This window comes from Camelus ferus, chromosome 29 (genome assembly GCF_009834535.1).
Source record: "Camelus ferus isolate YT-003-E chromosome 29, BCGSAC_Cfer_1.0, whole genome shotgun sequence".
NCBI lineage: Eukaryota > Metazoa > Chordata > Mammalia > Artiodactyla > Camelidae > Camelus > Camelus ferus.
Genome location: NC_045724.1, coordinates 21,197,339 through 21,217,253, shown reverse-complemented (window position 1 = coordinate 21,217,253; position 19,915 = coordinate 21,197,339). Strand labels below are relative to the sequence as shown.

At 42.1% G+C, this 19,915-nt stretch overlaps 1 protein-coding gene across 3 annotated transcripts in view; it reads left to right on the top strand.

The window, feature by feature from the left end:
• Positions 1 to 12,762, top strand: part of NKAIN3 (sodium/potassium transporting ATPase interacting 3) — a 409,270-nt gene extending 396,508 nt beyond the window's left edge. The window contains exons 6-7 of one of the 3 annotated variants that reach the window (XM_032470214.1): positions 2,796 to 2,865; positions 11,827 to 12,762. In XM_032470214.1, the coding sequence (XP_032326105.1) occupies positions 2,796 to 2,865; positions 11,827 to 11,836 (80 nt within the window). In that variant the 3' untranslated portion in view covers positions 11,837 to 12,762. Of the gene's footprint in view, positions 1 to 2,795; positions 2,876 to 11,826 lie in introns of all 3 variants that reach the window. The other 2 variants (XM_032470215.1, XM_032470216.1) reach the window with 2 other exon arrangements.
• Positions 12,763 to 19,915: the final 7,153 nt, after the last annotated feature.

Sequence of the window (19,915 nt, the reverse complement as noted above, 5' to 3'; positions counted from 1 at the left end):
TTCATTTCTCTTGGGTACATGCCTAGGAGTAGAATTATTGGGTCATATGGTGACTCTATATTTAACCATTTTAAGAACTGCCTAACTGTTCTCCAAAGTGGTTGCACCATTTTACATTCCTCCCAGCAGTGCATGAGGGTTCCAGGTTCTCCACATCTTTACCAACATTTGTGATTATCTCATTTTATTTATTATAGCTATTTTAGTGGATATAAAGTAGTGTCTCAGCATGGTTTGCATTTCCCTGAGAATATTTTTGTAAAGAAGTTGATGTTGAAAACAAACAAATGAAAACATTTCAGGATGACACAATACATTATCTCTCTTTGCTTCTCTCCATCCATCAGAGAGAGGGTTATTCCAGCCTTTGAAGAACTACTTTGTAAATTAATCTACGTTTCCTATAATGCTTGTGAGTATTTGTATAAATGTCTTCAACGTTTTAGTTACACTGCATTCAGGATCAGTTGAAGAATTTAAATAGAATTCAACAAATGAAGCATTCCCAAAATTATCTTTTGAAGCTTTTAGTAAATGGCAATAAGTGAAAGCGCATAAAAAAAGGAGAACACTGAAATATATGCTCACAAAAGCAAGAGAACTGGATGAATGAAATAATGAGAGTTCAAATGTTATACAGGATTTAATTTTCAGTTTTATAATTTCCTATTGAAATATCTCAACTTGAAAAAAAGACTCTTTTAACAGAGTCCCTGTGTTTGATTCTACAAATTTATATTCTGCATCAAAATGAATTGAAGTTAATTCACAAGAAGACCTAAAAAGAATCATAAATAGATACAATTTAAGTTTTGTATCTTGTAAAATTTTTGGCAAAGACAGATGTGCTAAGTGGAAGTAAAATAACAGTTCCTGGGAAAGCATTTGGGCTAAACTATGTCACACAGATCCTCCCTTTAGCTAACTTGCTTGGGATTTACCAGAACCTTGTACAGAAAATGTTTTCATAGTTAAAAATACTTTGATTTACAGAGTCAATTAAGGTATCAAAATTTTCAAATTTATTAATCATAAAAAGAAATTTTGAATAAGATTATAAGTAAATTTACAAAATAATAAGACCATATTGAAAAACTATTTATTATGTGTGTGTTTTTCCCCAGAATACCAGTGATGTGGTGTATTAGAGACAGAGGTGGGCCAAGGAGTGGATTCACAGCAGTACATGAATTTACACCAAAAATAATCACCCTGTTAATGTTATATTTTAATATTCAAATGATAAATATAAGGAAGTTTTCTTTCTTTTTTTGCTTTAATGAATACAGATATTCGTTTTTGATTTTTTATTTTTATAAATAGATTTTATTGTTAATATAATCTTTCCATTGAATTATTTGACTCACAAATGTATATATTTATAATTTGTTTACTTTAATACACCTTTTAATGTCTAAAATTGTCCTGTAAATTATATGGTCATTCAACTTTTAATCAATGATCTTAATCGATCAAATGATCTTCCTTCTAAATTCCCACCCATTGGTCAACAAGGTGAGACAGTGGATATTTGATTAAATATCTGATCTATAAAACATAATCCAATCTGACTACATGGCCCCTAAGGCACTGCTTGTTCTCTCTGGGAAAATCTTTTTAGTGTCTCAGATTGACTTCCCTCTCGCTATTTCTCTCTGTTAAGGTTGTATCCAGGTAACTCACAGGACTTAATAGGAAAAGGATGGGCTTCATGCTTGTCTGGTGTCCAGGGGGATTACCTGGAGAGGGTCCCTTGTCCCCTGGTCATTGTGAACCCCGCAGGATTCCAAAGCTCATGTCTACACAGTGACCTGTGAAGCCTTACCTCACCTCCTCCAATGGAGACAAAACAAGAGAGCAGGTCAAAGCAGATCACCTTCTAGGCTAGTTCACCTCTCCCTAAATCACAGTTCACTAGCATGCCTGTCCTGAACTGAGGATGTGATGTAATATTCATATTCTGTGTACCTAAACACACACACACACACACACACACACACACGTGCGTGCGCACTGAGAGCTGTGTCCCTCCGTGCCCGTGGACCTGTTAATGTTTGAGTCCTCAAATGTAACCAGAGCTTGGTATAAACTCATTAATATTTTTAATGGGCTGTGACAAAAAAATTACAGAACAGGAGAAGAGAACTAAGATTATCCATAGACATTAGGATTGAAAAAGAAAGGTTGAGGCTTTGATCAAAACAGGAAGAAATTAGGAAGAATATTACCAAAAATAGTGAATCCATACAGCCTGTGAACCAAGCACCATACCACCACCGGAGAGGAGATGAAACCTTCTCTCAAAAGGCAGGTGCTTATTTGTCAGGGATGGCTTGAGGACAGAAGGCAAGGACATAGATCTTGTGACTTCTCAAAGGTCTTTCTAATGATGCAATAAATATTCTTAAGGAAAAAAAAATGGATTCTGGCAACAAGAAGAAATGGTATACCTTTTGATGTATTGGGGGAAAGGGCATATCTGTTTGCCTAAGGACAAACACATTATTTAAAATCTAATGTTATTTAATGTTACTTCATTTTTCACTAAGGCCAACAACAACTGTGATTTTTCAGTCCCTAAGATCCCAAGTTCTATGTGTGTGTGTTTTTTTTTAATTTTCCCTTTTTTGACTATTGGTAATATTTTTAAGTCTTTTATATGAAAGACACATTTTTCCATTTTGTGGTAGGCAGATGTTTTGTCGCTATTACTTGTATGTGTTCTTTTAAGCACCTGCTGTTATGTGCGTTTTTATTTACACATGTATTCATACTGGGCTATGTTGTGTTCTCAGTTGATTTCATAGGTGGACTTACTGCACACCCCTACTACCAGGATCATGTTGAATTAAAGCCTGTTCGTCTGTAAGTAAAGGTGTGATGAGATGGAAAATATTAATCCTTCTAACTTGGCCACAACTAACCAAACCTGACATAATTTGGACCTGCTGCTACTAATTACTGGTTTAATTTTCCACTCATATTTAAAACACACCTTTCACATGTAACCCAACTTTATCATTGTTCTTGCTCATCCCCAAAAGGATTTGAAGTTGGTGACGTGGTGTATGTTTCTAAAATGATAGTTTTATTTCATTTTTCTTATCAGTTGTTGACTGCTGAGTTGGAAAAACAAATGATTCAGTCTGCAGAAGAGAGACTAAATATGTGTCTTGCGGGCAGCCTAGGAGAGGGAAAAGGGAAGAAAACCCAAGTTGGGATCCAGGCTCTGCCTGTGTGGTTTCAAGGGCCTTCTTTGATGTCTCTGAGTCTTGCTTCTGTCATCTGTAATATGGCTTCATAGGCGGAGAAGGAGGAGGATGAATTAAATGGGAGAAGGTACGTAGAGCATCTGTAAAGCGGTCCGTGAATATGTCCAGTACTCAAATATTTGACCAACCGTCCCTAGAGAACATGGAAGGAAGTCAACAGCTACAACAAAAACACCTCAAACTGGACAGATTTCAGTTGCGTATAAGGAAGGAATTATGGTCAGTTGATTGATAAAATACTAGAAAACAAGACAATAGATACAGTGACTCCACTCTTCGAAAGCTCTAAGTAGCAAACAGACGGCTGCATAAAATGATAGCGCTCATGTGCTAACCACTCTGCACAGTTCATCTCACTTAGTCCCCATGAAGACGCTGTAATGTACTAGTTAATAATCTACTTTATAAACAAGGGACATGAAGTTCTCAGAGGAGGAGCAACTTTCCTAGTCTCTCAAGTAGCAAGTGGTGGAGCTGGGATCTGTCCTGGATGGTCAACTCTCACCATGACATTGTGGACTTGCTCAGATTCTGATTCTTTCAGCCCATTGCCCTGTAATTTCATGGTGGCAGAGGAAATTTGTAAAAACAGTCACTGGTGTAAGAAACACGTCTGAGAAGGCTTCATCGGCAGCCTCTTTGCCACAGTGGCTCCTGCCCAAGTCTGCAGGCCCCTCCCCCAGCTTCTTTGGGGACTGACACCCTGAGAAGCCTGCCCAGGCACCTGCATCTCCCCAGGTGAAATTAGTTTTATACCGGCAGAATGAGCTAAAGGAAACATAGCTCGGAAGCTACAAAAATCAGCACTGTGCCTGTCACATGAGAGATGTTTAAATACATATTGTTTTCTTAAAGCAAATCCAACTTGGAAAAGACTTTCACCTTATGTAACACTCTGGAACCAAGCAGCCACCACCTCATTACTCACACTGCTGAGTGCCTGTCAGGGATCTACTCCAAAAGCTGATATTTGTGGGTCTGGGGAACTTGGCAGGGACTGTGACAATGACAAGGATGATCGGTCCATTGAAAGTGAGAAAAGAGCTAAAACAATGCCTGGTGGTGACTTGGAAAGTCTTCTAAGTATTTGTTATGTGAGAAGAGGATGATGAATGATTTCTTTCGTCTACACTGTGAAAAAAATAACTTGGCAGAGAAACTGCACTAGGCAAGATATTGGTCAGATGTGAGAAAGGTCTTTCTACGAGGGAAGGTTATTAAAAACAGCAACTGATTAACGTTGGTAATCGAATCTCCTTTCTTGAATGACACTCGTGTACCCGTGAACCTGGAAAGGGTGTCCGGTGGCACAGCCCAGAGCCAAGGGACTTCCATCTCTGTTCCCTCAAGTCCCTTCCATCTCTGTGAATCAAGAACACAAGAGACGTCTTCGCAAGATTACCTAAACGGCTTTGATCAACTCCACTCCCTCCTCAAAGGGGTTTCTCAACTACCCTGTTCAGTGCTGAACGCCACACCTTTTCAGCTGAATGTGGCATCAACACAGGCTGCAGAAAGCAAGAGAACAAGTTTCTGCTTTGATAGATTATGCGTATTATTATGTCAGATGAATACAGAATGCCTTTCAACCATGGAGGGAGTGGGAATCGGCAAGATCAAACTAAACCCTGAATTAAAACCATTGTGCGTGAAACGGTTTAAGAGGTCAGTGTGTGTGCCCCCCTCAGGTGTGCAAATATTGCAGTTTATCCAGTCAGCATCACTCAGCCTGCTTGATTTCTTTCCGTAAGTCCTTTATACTGGATTTCGTTGTACCCGCTCAGTGGTGCCCTATCCATTGTACCAGCAACAGACTTGGAGAAAACTCCAAATTTCTGGACTAAGATGTTAGAGGAGGGAGTGAACCGTGGCTCTTAACTTTCATGGAGGCTCTAATCTCCATGGCGTCCAAAGTCAGGTTTTAAGACACCACTTTGTTAAGGGGATTGGGAAAATCCTTATCATATCCCCAGGCACTCCGATGTAGACGGATAACTTTCAATTCTAGACGGGTGGTTACAAGCAGACACTCCGTTCGTGGCGGATGCTGCAGACTTGTACAGGGAGCCTTCATTCTTGCATTTGATCATATCATTGCTCATAATCATTAATGTATTTTTCTAGGGCCCACAGTCCAAATGCCTGTGAATGTACTGGGGTGATGGGATGGGATGAGGCAGTTTACGTATAGATTTGGTCTTTCATGCTTTGGCTCTCTTTAAAGTGATGGCATCAAGCTATCAAGGCCCACTGGTCAAATGAATTGGTTTACTTGCATTTTCAACTGCTTCCTGATCACTTACAATGTGTGTACCGGGCCCCATGCTGGAGACACAAGGATGAGTAATACCTAAGCTTTGACCTCCGGCAGCTAATGATCTAGGAGAGGGGACCTACGTAGAAATAAGTAGATATGAAACGATGTCCCCGAGGCAATTTTTGGCAGAAGAGAGAACGTTTACTTCTCACTTGGAGGGGGAAGCCTCCTCTGGGAGATGATGCCTGGGCTGACTTTGGAAGGATGATGAGGAGCTGATCAAAAGCAGCAGAAGAAAACAGGGGTCCCCTGCATAGAGGCTAATTTGCTTGGCCATCCTACAGAGGATGAAGCTGAAATTTGTGCCTATTGAGTCTGGCCTGCCTTTGCCGTAGTTCTCCCATAAAGTCAGCAAATCCATAAGGAAGCAGATGATTACGCAGAAGAGGAATCTTGACAGCTTCTAGTGGGGATGCTCTGAGACCCTCAGCCGCCATTGCTTCGCCATCTAAATGACATGACTCTTTATACTGGAGGCTAAAGAGATGCTTCCAGTGATGTCATCTGGGTCTGACTTGGGGATATGTGGTACCCAGGTCAAGGGTAGCCTGTGCTGGGGTCCATTATCTTTCATGGCCCCACATGACGGGGCTGTAATTCTCAACGCAAGTACAACCTGGATCTTCTCCTTGCTGCTACTAGACCACCTTTCACGACAGGGGAAGGGCAAGGGTTACTCATGTGGTCAGCGGTGGCTTTGAAGGGACACCTAACGTGGCAGCTGATGGTAGAAGCAGCAGTCACCAAGGGGAGAGGGCTCACAGAAGCAGATTCACCTCTCAGGAAGAAAAATGGCTTGGCATAGACCCATGCAGCCATGAAAGAGATACAGAATATCAGAGAACGTCACTGTGAGCAGCTGAACTTACTTTGAGGTTTGTCAAAATTACCATAATTGTTAGTGACTGGGTAGTGGGAAAATTAAGCTCCATGTAGAGGTAATTCTTTGCATAAAAATAATTAGGCTGAGGCAGTTTATCCAAGAAAGACAGCAGTGGAATCTCAGAACTGAGTTTCGCAACAGAAGCAGAGGGAGATCTGATGATGATAGACATTTCCATGAGGAAGACGCCCCGTGACTGCAGTTAAGAACGACTTGATGAAAAAAGCTTTTCCCACTGCTTTTAGCTGATCTTTTTCTAAGGTTTCCAAATGAGAACTTGACTTTTTCTCTGGTGTCTTGGCTTGCCTGATTGCCTTTGCTGGAGGCTAATTTTTCTTCACAAAAGATTGTTACATGCTATGTGACCGCTGCTGATCAAGTGTCTGCTGCCGCAACTAAGTTCTGAAAGACAAATGCTCTGGCCCGGCAGTCAGCTCCCACCCGTCCCTTCCTGCCTGTCCTCCGCCTCTGACGGTCCAGACTCAGAGGATATTCACCTCCAACGATCAGGACTGCTGGATGGAGCCAGGGGTGGCGATGTCCATCTGCTCTTTCCTGGGAGCAGCTGTTTTGTTTCAGTATCCTTGCAAGTCGCTGCCAGGCCATTATGCATTTCCAACATGAGATTAAATACCAGCGAGGAGGGGTGGAGGGGATAGCTCAGTGGTAGAGCACGTGCTTAGCATGCACAAGGTCCTGGGTTCAATCCCCAGTACCTGCCTTTAAAAATAATAATAAATAAATAAAGCTAATTACCTCCCCCCCAAAAAAAACACTTAGGAGGACAACACCTAGGGGGTGTGTGTGTGTGTGTGTGTGTGTGTGTGTGTGTAGGGGTTAGAGAGGTGACAATGATGTGCTTTCAAACCCTGATTGAAAAACCCTAGCAATGTATTAATGAGCTGCATTTGGGGAACCTTCATCTACCTCATCACTCCTCATTTCTGGACCAAGCATCTGAAGACATGAAGTGACAGCCCTCTGGCTTGATACTGTTTTCATTTGTCCTTGATTGGCTTTCACACGCTCACGCTCGTCCATCGTGTTGGTCCCCCAGGACACACAGAGCAAGGTGTCTGTACTCTGCTCACAGCCATGGCTGGCTCATGTTTCCCGTTACTCAGCATAGAGTTCTGTTGCCCGAGGGCTCCCAGCAGCCCCTGGCAATGGTGGGCACTTACAGAGCCATGAACTCTCCCGAGAGCTGCCTCAAGAGTGCAGAGTGCTCCAGTGGTGATGCCCTGGGTGCACTCTTGGCCGTCCCAAAGGAGAGGCGGGCTTCCCTGCCTGCTTGCCTTAGCACAAAGGAGGTGGCCCTTAGCGCATGAAGCCTTTTCCAAAATGAGAAACTCATATCGGCGTGGTGCCCTCCAAGGAAGCTGTCAATTTGTGTGAAGTCCCAGGATTCTTCTCAGTATTTGTCATTGATGTGAATAGCAAGAAAACAAATTTATGCAGTGATGTGGAGATACGGAGCACCCTCCCCCAAAATTAATCAGCATAAGTATTTTTTACATTTTATTTTTCATTGAAGTACAGTTGAGTTACAATGTTAGTTTCAGGTGTACGGCAAAGCAATTCAGTTATGCATATACATGCATGTATATTTTTCTTTGCAGATTCTTTTCCATTAGATGTTATTACAAGAAATTGAGTATAGTTCCCTGTGCTGTACAGTGGGTCTTTGTTGTTTATCTGTGTTATATATAATAATGTACATCTGTTAATCCCTAACTCCTAATTTATCCTTCCCCCGCCCTTTCCCCTTTGGTAAACATAATTTGTTTTCTATGTCTGTGAGTCTGTTTTTGGTTTGTAAATAGAATTTGTATCATTTTTAGATTCCATATGTAAGTGATATCATAAGATATTTGCCTCTGACTTACTTCACTTAATATGATAATCTCTAGGTCCATCCATGTTGCTGCAAATGGCATTATTTCATTCTTTTTGATGGCTTAACCAGCATAAGTAAAAGTAACTTCACTTGGCCCTGTTTTCCAACAGAAAGTAGCCACTGATTTTAAAATTAAAGGTATGAACATAAACCAAATCTTATGTTAAGTATATTTTTTTCATTTTATATTCACATTAAAAATATGCATAATCTCAATGTTATGATAGATTCTGGGGAGAAACAAGACATAAGAAAGAACATAACAAAACACAGAGTAAAGCACACACAAGCACACACACGCACACACACACACACACGCACGCACACCCAGAAGTGACACAGAGAGACTTAAAAGAGCAAGAGAAAAAGAGACAATGACAAGCTCTCAGGAGATGCACTTTGAAATAACATCATTATCTTATTATTTGATTTCATTCTGCCTTGAGGATAGGTACCCCTTAGGTAACTGCTACCATATCTACAAACATCTGCAAAAAGCAATGATCTTAGGGCTCCCAAAACTCAAACTCTCTGCCCAGACTCATTGATCCGTCATTAAAAGAGTGACAGCTAGACGTTATGTGTCTCCTGAGGTGATGCTAAGAAGAGACAGCACCCTCTATGGGAACAGCTTGGACTGATTGATCTTGGCCTGAGTGTAGAAAATACAAGAATAACAGAGTAAGTTAAATCTCACCACAAGGAAACGATCAGCCAGTCTAGAATGTGGGAAATAGTATAAGACAAATGAATAAAAGGGAGGAGGGGGTGAGCAAACTCTTACTAATTAAAAGAGATTTAAGAGACATGCTAGTCAAATACAATGTGTATACCTTGTTTGGATTCTGATTTCAACAAACCAACGGTAACGAGATGCTTTTAGACAATTGGGGAAATGTGACTATGGATTGGATGTAAATAATATTAAGAAGTTATTGTTTATTTTGATGGATATGCTAATGAATAGGTTAAAAAAAAAGAAGAAAAATAAATTCTTATCAGTTGAGCAGAGTTTCTCAACCTCTGTTAACTCTAGACCAGATCATTCTTTGCAGTGGGGGCTCCCCTGTGCATCTGGGGACATTTGGCACCATTCTCGCCCTTCACCCACTAGCTGCCAAGAGCACAGACACGCACACCCCTTGCCAAACCATGGCAACCAATTGGTTCACGTCCCTGACCAGGAATCTCTGAGTCAGAGCAGTCATGAAGATGTGCTGACGAGGACATGACATGTCTAGGATGTGCTTTTAAACATTCCAGCCCAGATACAGACTATGTACAGAATAGACAGACAACAAGGTCCTACTGTAGAGCACAGGGAACTGTAGTCAATGGCTTGCAGTAACCTGCAATGGAAAAGAATATGAAAAAGTATATTTGTATGTATACATGTATAACTCAATCACTATTCTGTACATCAGAAATGAATGCATTGTAAATCAACTACATTTCAATAAAAAGGAGGGGGAAAGATACTTCAATAAACTAACTCTGCACCAAAGAGAAAATAAATTAATTAATTAATTAAATACTCTAGCCACAAAAAAAAAAAAAGCCATAGTGAATACATGAGACTTGATTAGATCATTTTTATTTTACTTGAAGCAGGACGGTGGGTACTGTAAGTATTCATAATGCCATTCTCTCTACTTCTGGTTATGTATGATTTTTCAAAATCAACCTGTTAATAAAACCTAAGGCAGGGTTGCCATTAGGCTTCCCTCTCAATGCCTCTTCTCAAAGTTGCTTTATGTTCTTCTTGAAAACTCCTTGCAGACGTTATTCCCAATGCCCAAAGCTAACACTCCAGAAGGTTGTATAAAACTGTAAATAGCCCAGCATTTTAATCTCATCCCTTTAGCTTTCAGTTTAAATCCTTGTTAAACAACAGCGGGGTAAAAGGGCAAGCATGTGGGCTATGTTTTCCAGAATGTAGAGGAATACAGGGCAGAGAAAACGTGTGGGAAGATGAGGAGAGAACTGAAGAGCCCCCACTCCCAAGCGGTGGGGAGGGAACCGAGCTTCCAGGGAGAAGAGCCGCTGCCAAAACATGAAACAGGGAAACTGGGAATTTTTTTCAGCTATTTCACATTATGACTAAAAAGTCAAAGAGAAAGTCATTGAACTGAGTTAATGGGAGAGCACTGCTTGATGGGGACATAAAAATAAGTGCGAAACACAGTCTCCACTGGCAAGCTGCTCGTCATTTAGCTGGAGGGAGAGAACTTCCGTAGCTGACTGGGACGATCAGAGCACAGTTAGTCGTGGCGCCGAGCACCGTGGGCTCCACGTGGGGCCTGGCGGATAGCACGGAGCTGCCGTTAGCAGGCTGAGAAAGCAACGCGGCTGAGGTCGCGGTGGAGTCTTCACAGAGGAGAACCAGTTTCAACTTGAACCTCAAAGATGACTAGATTTGGATCAGCTAAGACTTTTTCCACATGAGAGAAACAATGAGAGCAAAAAGTACCCAACAAATATTTACTAGGTGCCAACTACGTGGCAGACTCTGTGCTGAGGTTGATGCTGTGGGAAGATGTGTGAGCCTGGGACCCTCACCTTCCAAAGGCTCACTGCCTAGTGGAGAGTCAGAAAGACGCTCAGAGTGTTTGTCAGATGTATGGCAACAAGAGTGACTGGAGATGAGTGTGAATTCCAGAGAAACAGAACCATTAGGCTGTGTATGTGTGTGGAGAGAGAGAGAGAGAATTTTAAGAAATTGGCTCATGGGGTTGCAGAGACTGGCAAGTCCAAGATCTGCAGGGTAGGCTGGCCAACTAGAGACCCAGGGAAGGCTTGAATCTAAGAACAGTGTAGAGACAGAATTCCTTCTTCCTCCAGGGACCTCAGTCTTTGCTGTTAATGCCTTCAACTGATGGAACAAGACCCACCCACATCACGGAGCAAATCTACTTTACTCAAAGTCTATTGATTTAAATGTTAATCTCGTCTTTAAAAAATACCTTCACGATGACATTGAGACCGGTGTTCAACCCAGTATCCGAGTGCTATGGTCTAGCAAAACTGACACATAAAACTGACCATCACAGGGCGGGATGTATGTAAGGGACGTGGGTGGATGGTCAGGCTGTAGGAAAGCGAGGGTGGTTCTTGAGCAGGCAACCCACAGAAAGCTGTAGCGAGATTAGGCTAGGGGTGTAGCTGGCAACTGGGGGACATAATGCTGCCCTGTCATCTTTACCCCAAGGCAGCCAAAGGCCACACCTGGACGTCACTTCCTGACTGCCATGTGGCTGGCACTTCCTCCCCAGGAAACCACAAGTCTGATACTCTGGTGTTGACACCTGCTGGCCCTGCCCTGACCTGAAAATCAGGGAGCCCAGGGGTTTATCCTTCTTCTGGCTACAGTTCATCTTTGAAAAGCCTGGATGAACAGAAAGGAAATTTAGCTTTCAATTTTGAAGTCTTTTAAAGCAATTCCTATCTTCTGTTTTAGGTCGAAATAAGTAATGGCCTTGGCTCTGAAACGTGGCTGCTGAATTTGACTTAGGAAGCAAAGCGCCGTGGACCACACCTCTCTGCATCCACATGTCTCACCTTCTTCCCGAGGATGGGCTGCACCTCCCCGCTTCCCCACGAGTCACAGCCTTCTTCGGTCACAGCCTATGTATTCTTAGCATTATTCGCTAGATGAGTGGTGGGTGCTTGGGTGGGTATTTTTTTAGTCATTTCCTTCTTATAGGAATACTTGTAAATTGTAAAAAAAAAATGGGTTTTTAATTTTTTAACAATATTTAATGTGAGGCATGCAAAATGAAAACCATTCTCTGAAAATCTTCTACCGCCAATTCTAAGAGAAATGCTGGTTTGTGTTGTTGAGCTGTGAAGTCCCTACCGCTGACTGCTGGGGTGATCCCAGGCTGGACGGAGTTTGCATTTGCGGACAGTACCTGGGGCTCCTCAGCAGGGAGTTAGATGCTGTGGTTGACAGCTGAGAAATGGATACAGATAGTGGATCAGGCTTTCAGACTCAGCAGGGACCATTTTTCAGCATCGCAAGACCAAAGGAGGAGTCCTAATTTGTTCTCGATTTTCCCAAATGCAGAATAATTTTATGGCATCTGAATGTTCAGATTCACACATGACATCTTGTTCTTCCTATGTTCTGAAAAATATATGTCATGGGAGTACGAAAGAGTGAAAGGACTAGTAGAGTATCGTTCCCTCCAAAGGGTCTCTGGGTCTCTCTGAGGTTCAGATTTTCTACTCTTTATGCCACTCCTGACACTGGCATCGGACCTAAATATACAGCTTGTGGCTCTTTGGGACAGAAATCGCAACCATAAACCTGCCACCAGGAATATTGCTCTTAAGATGTTCCAAAAAAGTATTCAAATGATGTGGAATTCTCCATAAACACTTCTAAAGAAGATATTTATATTTGTCCTACATCAACTTTTCTTTCTCCTTCCCCCTCCCAATAACCAAGAAAGTCACATGGGAAACAGAATTTTCCATGAAAAAAAATTGTCCTGAAAACACATCACAGTTTTTTCCATTCCTGTCTTTCCATGACTATTTCCCAACTCAAAATAAGCTTTGCTCATGTTGTGTAACAACCAAGATGAGGCCTTCTATAGGCCATGAAATTGCATCCATGGGCACTAATTATCCAGAAGTTGTTAACTTGGTCCATACAGCTCTAAGAAGCCAGCCTAAAACCATCCAAAATCGTGTGCAAATTTTTGTATGTGTGTAGAGGGGTTTTTTTTTTTTCCTTCTTCTTCTTCCTTGAAGCCCATATATTTTATGAGATGCTTAAGAGTCAGAATTTATACAATAAATCCTGCTCTGGTTGCTCCCAGTTCATGACAAACCCTGCGGGCTTCCTGGAGGCCTGTTTTGCTCAGAGCCTCTGGACTGTGCCTGGTCAGTCAGCTGACACCCACTGAACCCCAGCACTTTTCATTCCCCTGAATAAATCCAAATTCAGAAAGAAGAGGAGCTAGCAGGGACTGGGGAGAAGGCCCGATCCAAGCTACCTTTGTACAGTTGAGGGAGCCTGAAGCCTCATAAATTTGGTGTGGGGCCTGGAGTCCTGCTGTGTTCAGAGGACACAAGTTACAGCCGAAGGAAGGAGAAGCTGGAGGGCGAAAGGGGGCCCTTGAAGCCCCAGCCCACCGCTGAGGTCTCAGACAGGGCTGGACACCTCAGCCCTGGAAATGTCCTCATCCATAGAGCAGGACTCTAATCTCCACCTCCCAAGGGTGTGGTGAGGAGTAGATACAAATGAAAAATCATTCCGTAAACTGTGCAGCACGCCACAGTTGAAAAGGGCAGTTATTTCTGTAATGTCAGACAGCACGTTGGATCCTGTCTAGAGCTCTTGCGATCCACCCACTCAAGTGAGGTGCAAAGCCCATGCAAACGCCAGACTCTTCCAAGTTTTGTAAAAAGTAGCTTGAAAAAGTTGCCCAGATTTAAGAGATTAGAAATAAGATACACTAAACATTGCATTTCTCAATTAAAAAATAACTTTTGCATTCCAATGTCAGGACTAATATGAGTTATTATTATGGAGAAAGCTAATAGACTATCAAAATCAGTAAGACAGAAGAATAAAATTAACAGTTAAATATTGTAAACTATCATTTCATCACCCCCCACACACACATAAACAAAACACAGTGAACACTTCACAGACTAGAACCACGCTAACCTGTGCTGCTGTTTCACCCCCACGTAAGTGTACATACGTCTCTGGTGCACTGCAGGGTCCTGGAGCTTGTCTCCCTGCAGGTGACAGATCTGAGGAGGAAAGCCTTACACTGGTGGTTTTTCTATGGCTATTCAATAGAGGTAACTACTTAATATGGTATGTGTGTTTTTAGTTTTTAATCTTTCTTCATTTATGTAATTAAGTTGTAACTGTTTTCAACCCCCAATCACAGCAATCCAGAATAATTCTAAAGTTCCAGAAAATGTGCCAATCATCAGAAACAAGTCGGATCTCCCACCCCTCCTCCTCCCTCCCTGCCTCTCCTCTTCCTGGTCAGTCGTTAGAGGTTCTGCTTACTTAAGACCAAAGGATGAAAAGAAGTGTAAGGTTGTGCAGTAACACTCGGCCGCCGCCCTGTGACCGGGGTGATTCCGACGCGGTACCCTCGAGCGGGCTGCCTCTTACACGCGACCATGGCCGGGTTCTGCAGCTTTTGCCCCTCCCCGCCCACACTGCACCCTGCGTCAGGAAGCAGGGTTTCGACAAGGACGTGTTCACTGTATCTACGATCTTGCCAAATCTTGACTCTCTATGCAAGTGTGTGTCTGCTCAGGGCGAGGGAAGATGAAGGTGTATATTCAGCCTGTATTCATTTGCTAGGATCTCCGCATCCTAAGAGATGGTCCAGCGCCAGGTTCAAGCACTCTCCTCAGAAGTGGTCCTGGTAAAGCTGGAGATAGGACACCCATTACCCATCATCCCCAGTGCTGACAGGAATGGAGAAGGGGAAAGTTAAAATCAAGGTTTATTTTCCTCTCTGAACAAACCTGGGATGGTGTCTTGGGAACCTTGGTCAAACCTGCCCTGGCCGTGCCTTCTATCTTCTGTCAGTGACTTACCCTTATATGTGTGGAGTCATAGGCCACTGGGATGCTTTCCATTTACCTTTTATTTCAGCTTCCAGCCATGTTTCAAAGCAGCAAAAATTAAGCAGGGGAGTGGCGGGGGGCAGAGGGGGTTACTTAGAGAAGTCCCAAGGGACAGAATACATTTTTGGGGATGTGGAGCAGCCTACGTCAGAGAAATCTCAAACACCCCGTGGGAGAAGCTCCCAGCTAGTAGGTCCACAAGTATCTTAGCCTTCCATCTGCCAAACAACGTGAGGGTACGTGTCCCTGAAACAAAACTTATGTCCACATCACTCCCCTCTGCGAGGCTGTTGGCATCCTTGTTTTGAGGATAACTTGACATCTTGCCTAGCAAAATATTGACTTCTTTCTTTTTTCCTTCAGAAAAATAAGCCCTGCTATCTCCTCTAGACCTAAAAAAAGGGACAAGCCAGCTTCAGGAGGCTGCATCTAACAAAACAAAGCAAGGCTGCCATCTGTCTCACTTAATGAATGGGACACTCGTGATGGAGAGGAATCTGTCTTCATCACCATCAGCTAAAATATACATTGCCAATCCGGGGAGAGCCATCATGACTCTGCTAATTGAGAAGCAAGTAAAAACCAAAATTGCTCTTTTCAATCTTTGCAAATTAGAAAGGAATCTTGCCAAGAATAAACAGATCTTCATTTCATACCTAATTTAAAAATGTATAGTATCCCAAAATGTGGATTCACTCTGGAGTAAACATTCTGGCTAATTATTTCTCAAAGGAAACACTCGCTTGTCACTTCTGAGTTACTTTAGTATGTAACCAGGAGAACTTTGACAGTGAACTAGAACACAGATGTTCTAACTCGACCTTGCAGCCCAAGGTGGTGGCTGTTTCCAGTGGATAACTCAGTTAAGTAGGAAACAATAGCAATAATTGATCTTTTTAAACTTAGAAATCTTAAATGTCTGTTTTCGTTTTCTTCCCATATAAGAGTCATCTGTAACCTTTGCTGGATAAGGTTTATGAACCCTGCTCAAAAATCCATGATAAATAGGCCCCCCGCTCAAGGATGTTATGCCCAAAAGTAGAACTCATAGAGGGAATTACTTCTCACGTAACCACAGAGTGTGTAATGCAGAAAGGAAGCCGATGTATTTTATATAAGAATGAATTAATAAAGAATTCTTCAAAAAAAGAGAATTCTCAAAAAAGTCACAATCTGTAGGCAGCATCTCTCTTTTCATCCTGAAAAAGCTTAATTTCTTTATTGAGGGCTACAAAAAAAATGCTGTTTCTAGAAGGTCGGTAAACTTCTTAAATATTGATATTTGTAGAAAAATTTGGTGTCAGGTTAAAAATGAATCATCTTCCTTAGACTTGCTAGCATATAAAGGGCAAGAATTGGGTTAAAGACAAAACTTTTTAAAATAAAATATTCAAAGAATCCAAAATATGCTCTCACTTGAACTTGAGAACTAAATTAGGTAAAAAGAAGAAGAAATAAGATAGGAAAGAAAGAAAGGAGAAAAGAAAGAGGAAGGGAGGAGAGGGGCAGGAAGGAAGGAAAAATTCAAATTTGAAAGTCTACCTACTTTGGATTTGGACACAACAATCTTTAACTCAGGGTTGCTGTTCTTGTTTCTTTGATAAAACAAACACTGGACCATTTTCCATCCAGGGCATGTTTTTCTTTGCTCTCCAGAGTTAAGCTTTTGAAAACAATTGAAGAAACCAATAATCTCTCTAGTTATTCTCATGGAATTGCTTTGGCAGACAACCTTGTCAATCTACATTAGTTAGGACTAGGGTTATCTACACGTGACAGGAAAAGAAAAATGAACATGGCTTAAACAAGATACAGGTCTGTGTCTCTTCATATTTCAAAATTCTGGAGATGGCAAAGAGTTGGATGTAGGTTTCCTAGGGACAGGGACCCAGGCTCCTTCTCTCTTGCTGCTTCATTATGTGTCTTGCCATTCTCAAGGTCCTAAGGAGGCTCAAAATGGCTGCCAAAGTTCCAGCCATTGCATTTGTATTCCAGCCAAAAAGGAGGAAAATGGGAGAAAGGTGCTTCTTTCATTTCAAAGTGTGTCTCACAAGTTGCACATCAAATCCAGCTGCAAGAAGAGTTGGCAATTGTAGCCTTTGTTCTTGGGGGCCTCGCACCCATCTAGAGTTTAAGGGCTTCATGTCATAGTAAGAAAAGGAAATGCACATTAAAGGATGCTTGACAGTCTCTGCCACACAGTTCAAACTAGTTGACATGATTTTTTGGAATCATGTTTTCATTTACTTTAATTATAATACATTACAAAAAATACATAAATTCTTCAATACTGTGAGGAATTAATCATCAGCTCTGTGAAGTGAGAATTTCTACCTCATCTTCCTGCCTTTCTTCTCAGAAAGAAAAAATAAATCTAGGACACAAGACCCTTCTGTGTTTCCCATAATTCTGCAGAGCTTATTTTCACTTTCCTTCTCTGGAAAGTGAACTTAAAATTCAAGAACCAATCTAATTCTTGCCTTGGTTCTCACTGTTCTGCCTCAAAAATACAGGAATTCTTCTCTGGTCATAACTCTTTGACTCTTATTTTGGCAGCACTTCTTCTTCTGAATTGATTAGTAGTGTCAGTATCTCCTTTTCATTCAATTCAGCAAATATGTAATGGACATCGATGCTTAAGCAGGTGAGAAAGGACGTTCAAGTGAAAAGTATATAATTTTTCCTTTTCTGCTATCTTCTCTCAGCACAAGTTAGCCTTGTGTTTCCTTTCATCTGTCTTTCTCTAAGAACATCATATTGACTAGAACGGAGTGTGTACAGTCCTCCCCCTGTGTCCATGGGAAGTTGGATCCAGGAGCCCCCACGGATCCCCAAATCCTCCATGCTCAGATCCCTTCAATAAAACGGCACAAATGTGAACACAGTCACCTCCCACCCAACACACCCCGTGTCCACGGATGTGGCAGCCCACGGATACGGAGGGGCCGACTGCATCTTAAACTACTTGATAATCTGTTTCTCTAAGAAAACAATACAATTGAGGGAAATCATCAAACGTTTTGCAGTTAGATTTCATCATCTATTTCTCCTAGGCTCAGTGTGTGTGTTTGTGTGTGTGTGAAAGAGAGAGAAACAGAGGCAGAAACCTTCCAGGTACTACTCATTAAACAATCTCCCATGAAGTGATTTCCATCAGTGACAATAGCTGGTTCTACTGTCCCCACACCTTGTGCCTGCAAATCTGGCAGCTGACACTGATAACTGAGATCAGACTGGCTGCCTTATCCATGCAGTACACACACATCCACACACAAACTTCACTCAGTACATCCCTTTCTGACAATCACATTGTTAGAATGCACCATGTGACCCAGTTCCCTGAAGGATAAATGTGTAGGATTATTATAGGGAGCGAGAGTTTGAAAGAAGTAAGATGCCTGGGACCACATGTTCTTTCTAAGATCAGCCTGTAGTGTTGAAAGGACCTCAGCTATTGATTTGTTTGATTCAGAGAGAAGATGGAGGCTGGTATGTGCCAGGGATTGTCCCCGGTCCCATCCGGTCTGCTAGGCAAGCTTTGTCTAGCCTTCTTTCCTCTACATTTGGTGGCCATTGGATGTCACAAGGGCAGACGGAACCGGGCCTTGGCTGTTGACTGCAGTCTGATGATGTTTTTCACATGTGCTCCAGGCCCTGGTGGTCACTGTTCGGGCAGCTAAGAAAGACACTTGCTCCCCCTTCACTTCCCCTCTGCCTGGATCTCAGCACCAGAGAGCCCCCCCATTCAGTGGGCTCACATCTTAGCACTTTGTCTTCTCAGGACGAACAAAAAATCCCAGGCCTCAAGCCACTGCTCTTTGCTTCCTCAAGACAAGAACAGCTCAGTCCTGCCTGCCTTCTTTTTTCACTCATGGTTTCAACATAATTCTGCCTGCCCTGGTCCAGCCTTCTCGTGCTTTGTTGTCAGCCAGAAGGTAGTTGACTTTTAACTACCAAATATCAATCTCTTCTAAAGACTTTTGTTCCTGAGAAGTGAGTTTGTAAATAGTTGCTTGGAGTCACTTTTTAACTGCCTCCCATGGTTTCACTTCTTTAAACCTCTTTATTTTTAAATGGAATTAACTCTCTTCCACTCTTGGCATCTTAAATCTTTTTTAAACCTAAAATAGCGGTCACTGAATGCAGTTTTATAGAATAGTTTACTCGGGTCCCCTGTGTAGTATGAAGCCAAGAGCCTCATCATGGTATGCATTCCTGCTGCATTCAGATCATGACGGTACAAACAGAACGTTCTACACGTGAAGGGCGATTGGCCTTCCCGCTCCTTCATCATAACTTGCACTGTGTTGTGCAGGCCTCTCTTTGCACCATCCAGGGGTTTCAGTATTATAAATTGTCACACTTAACCCACTTATTCAACCAATACCTATAAATATCTATCTAGGTCCTTCCATGGCTCCTTATTTTTGCCATCACTCTACATAAGAAAATTAGTTTCCTGTGCAAAACATTTTAAAGCAAAATAGAGTATACAGAGCACAACGTTAAATAATCTTAGAGGATGGAAATAGGGGCGATTCATGCAGCATGCTTAAGTTGTTTTTATAGGGCAAGCAAAGCTCATGAATTCCATCTTATTTGTTATTTTCAAACCATTTGTTTAGTGTGGTGAATTAAGAAAAAAAAATCGATTGATCTTTAGATTTTGTAACTGCACAGAGAAAAGCCATCAATTACGGAACTCAAATATCCAAAGTTCACCCAGAAATCGAAACCGCCTGGCCCTCTGTAAAGTTCTGGTTGTGCTCCGGGCCGGTGAACACTTTGTTCTAAAGTCTCCGAGCTTGGGTCATGTCGGCCCGATTCATCTCTGTCAAGAATGAAGTATAGAGGAGGGTCAGGAAGGAGGGCTTCTGATCCCGTTTTCTTCTTTCCTCTTTTGTTTCAGGGCCCCTTGGCCATCAACCCTCCTTGAT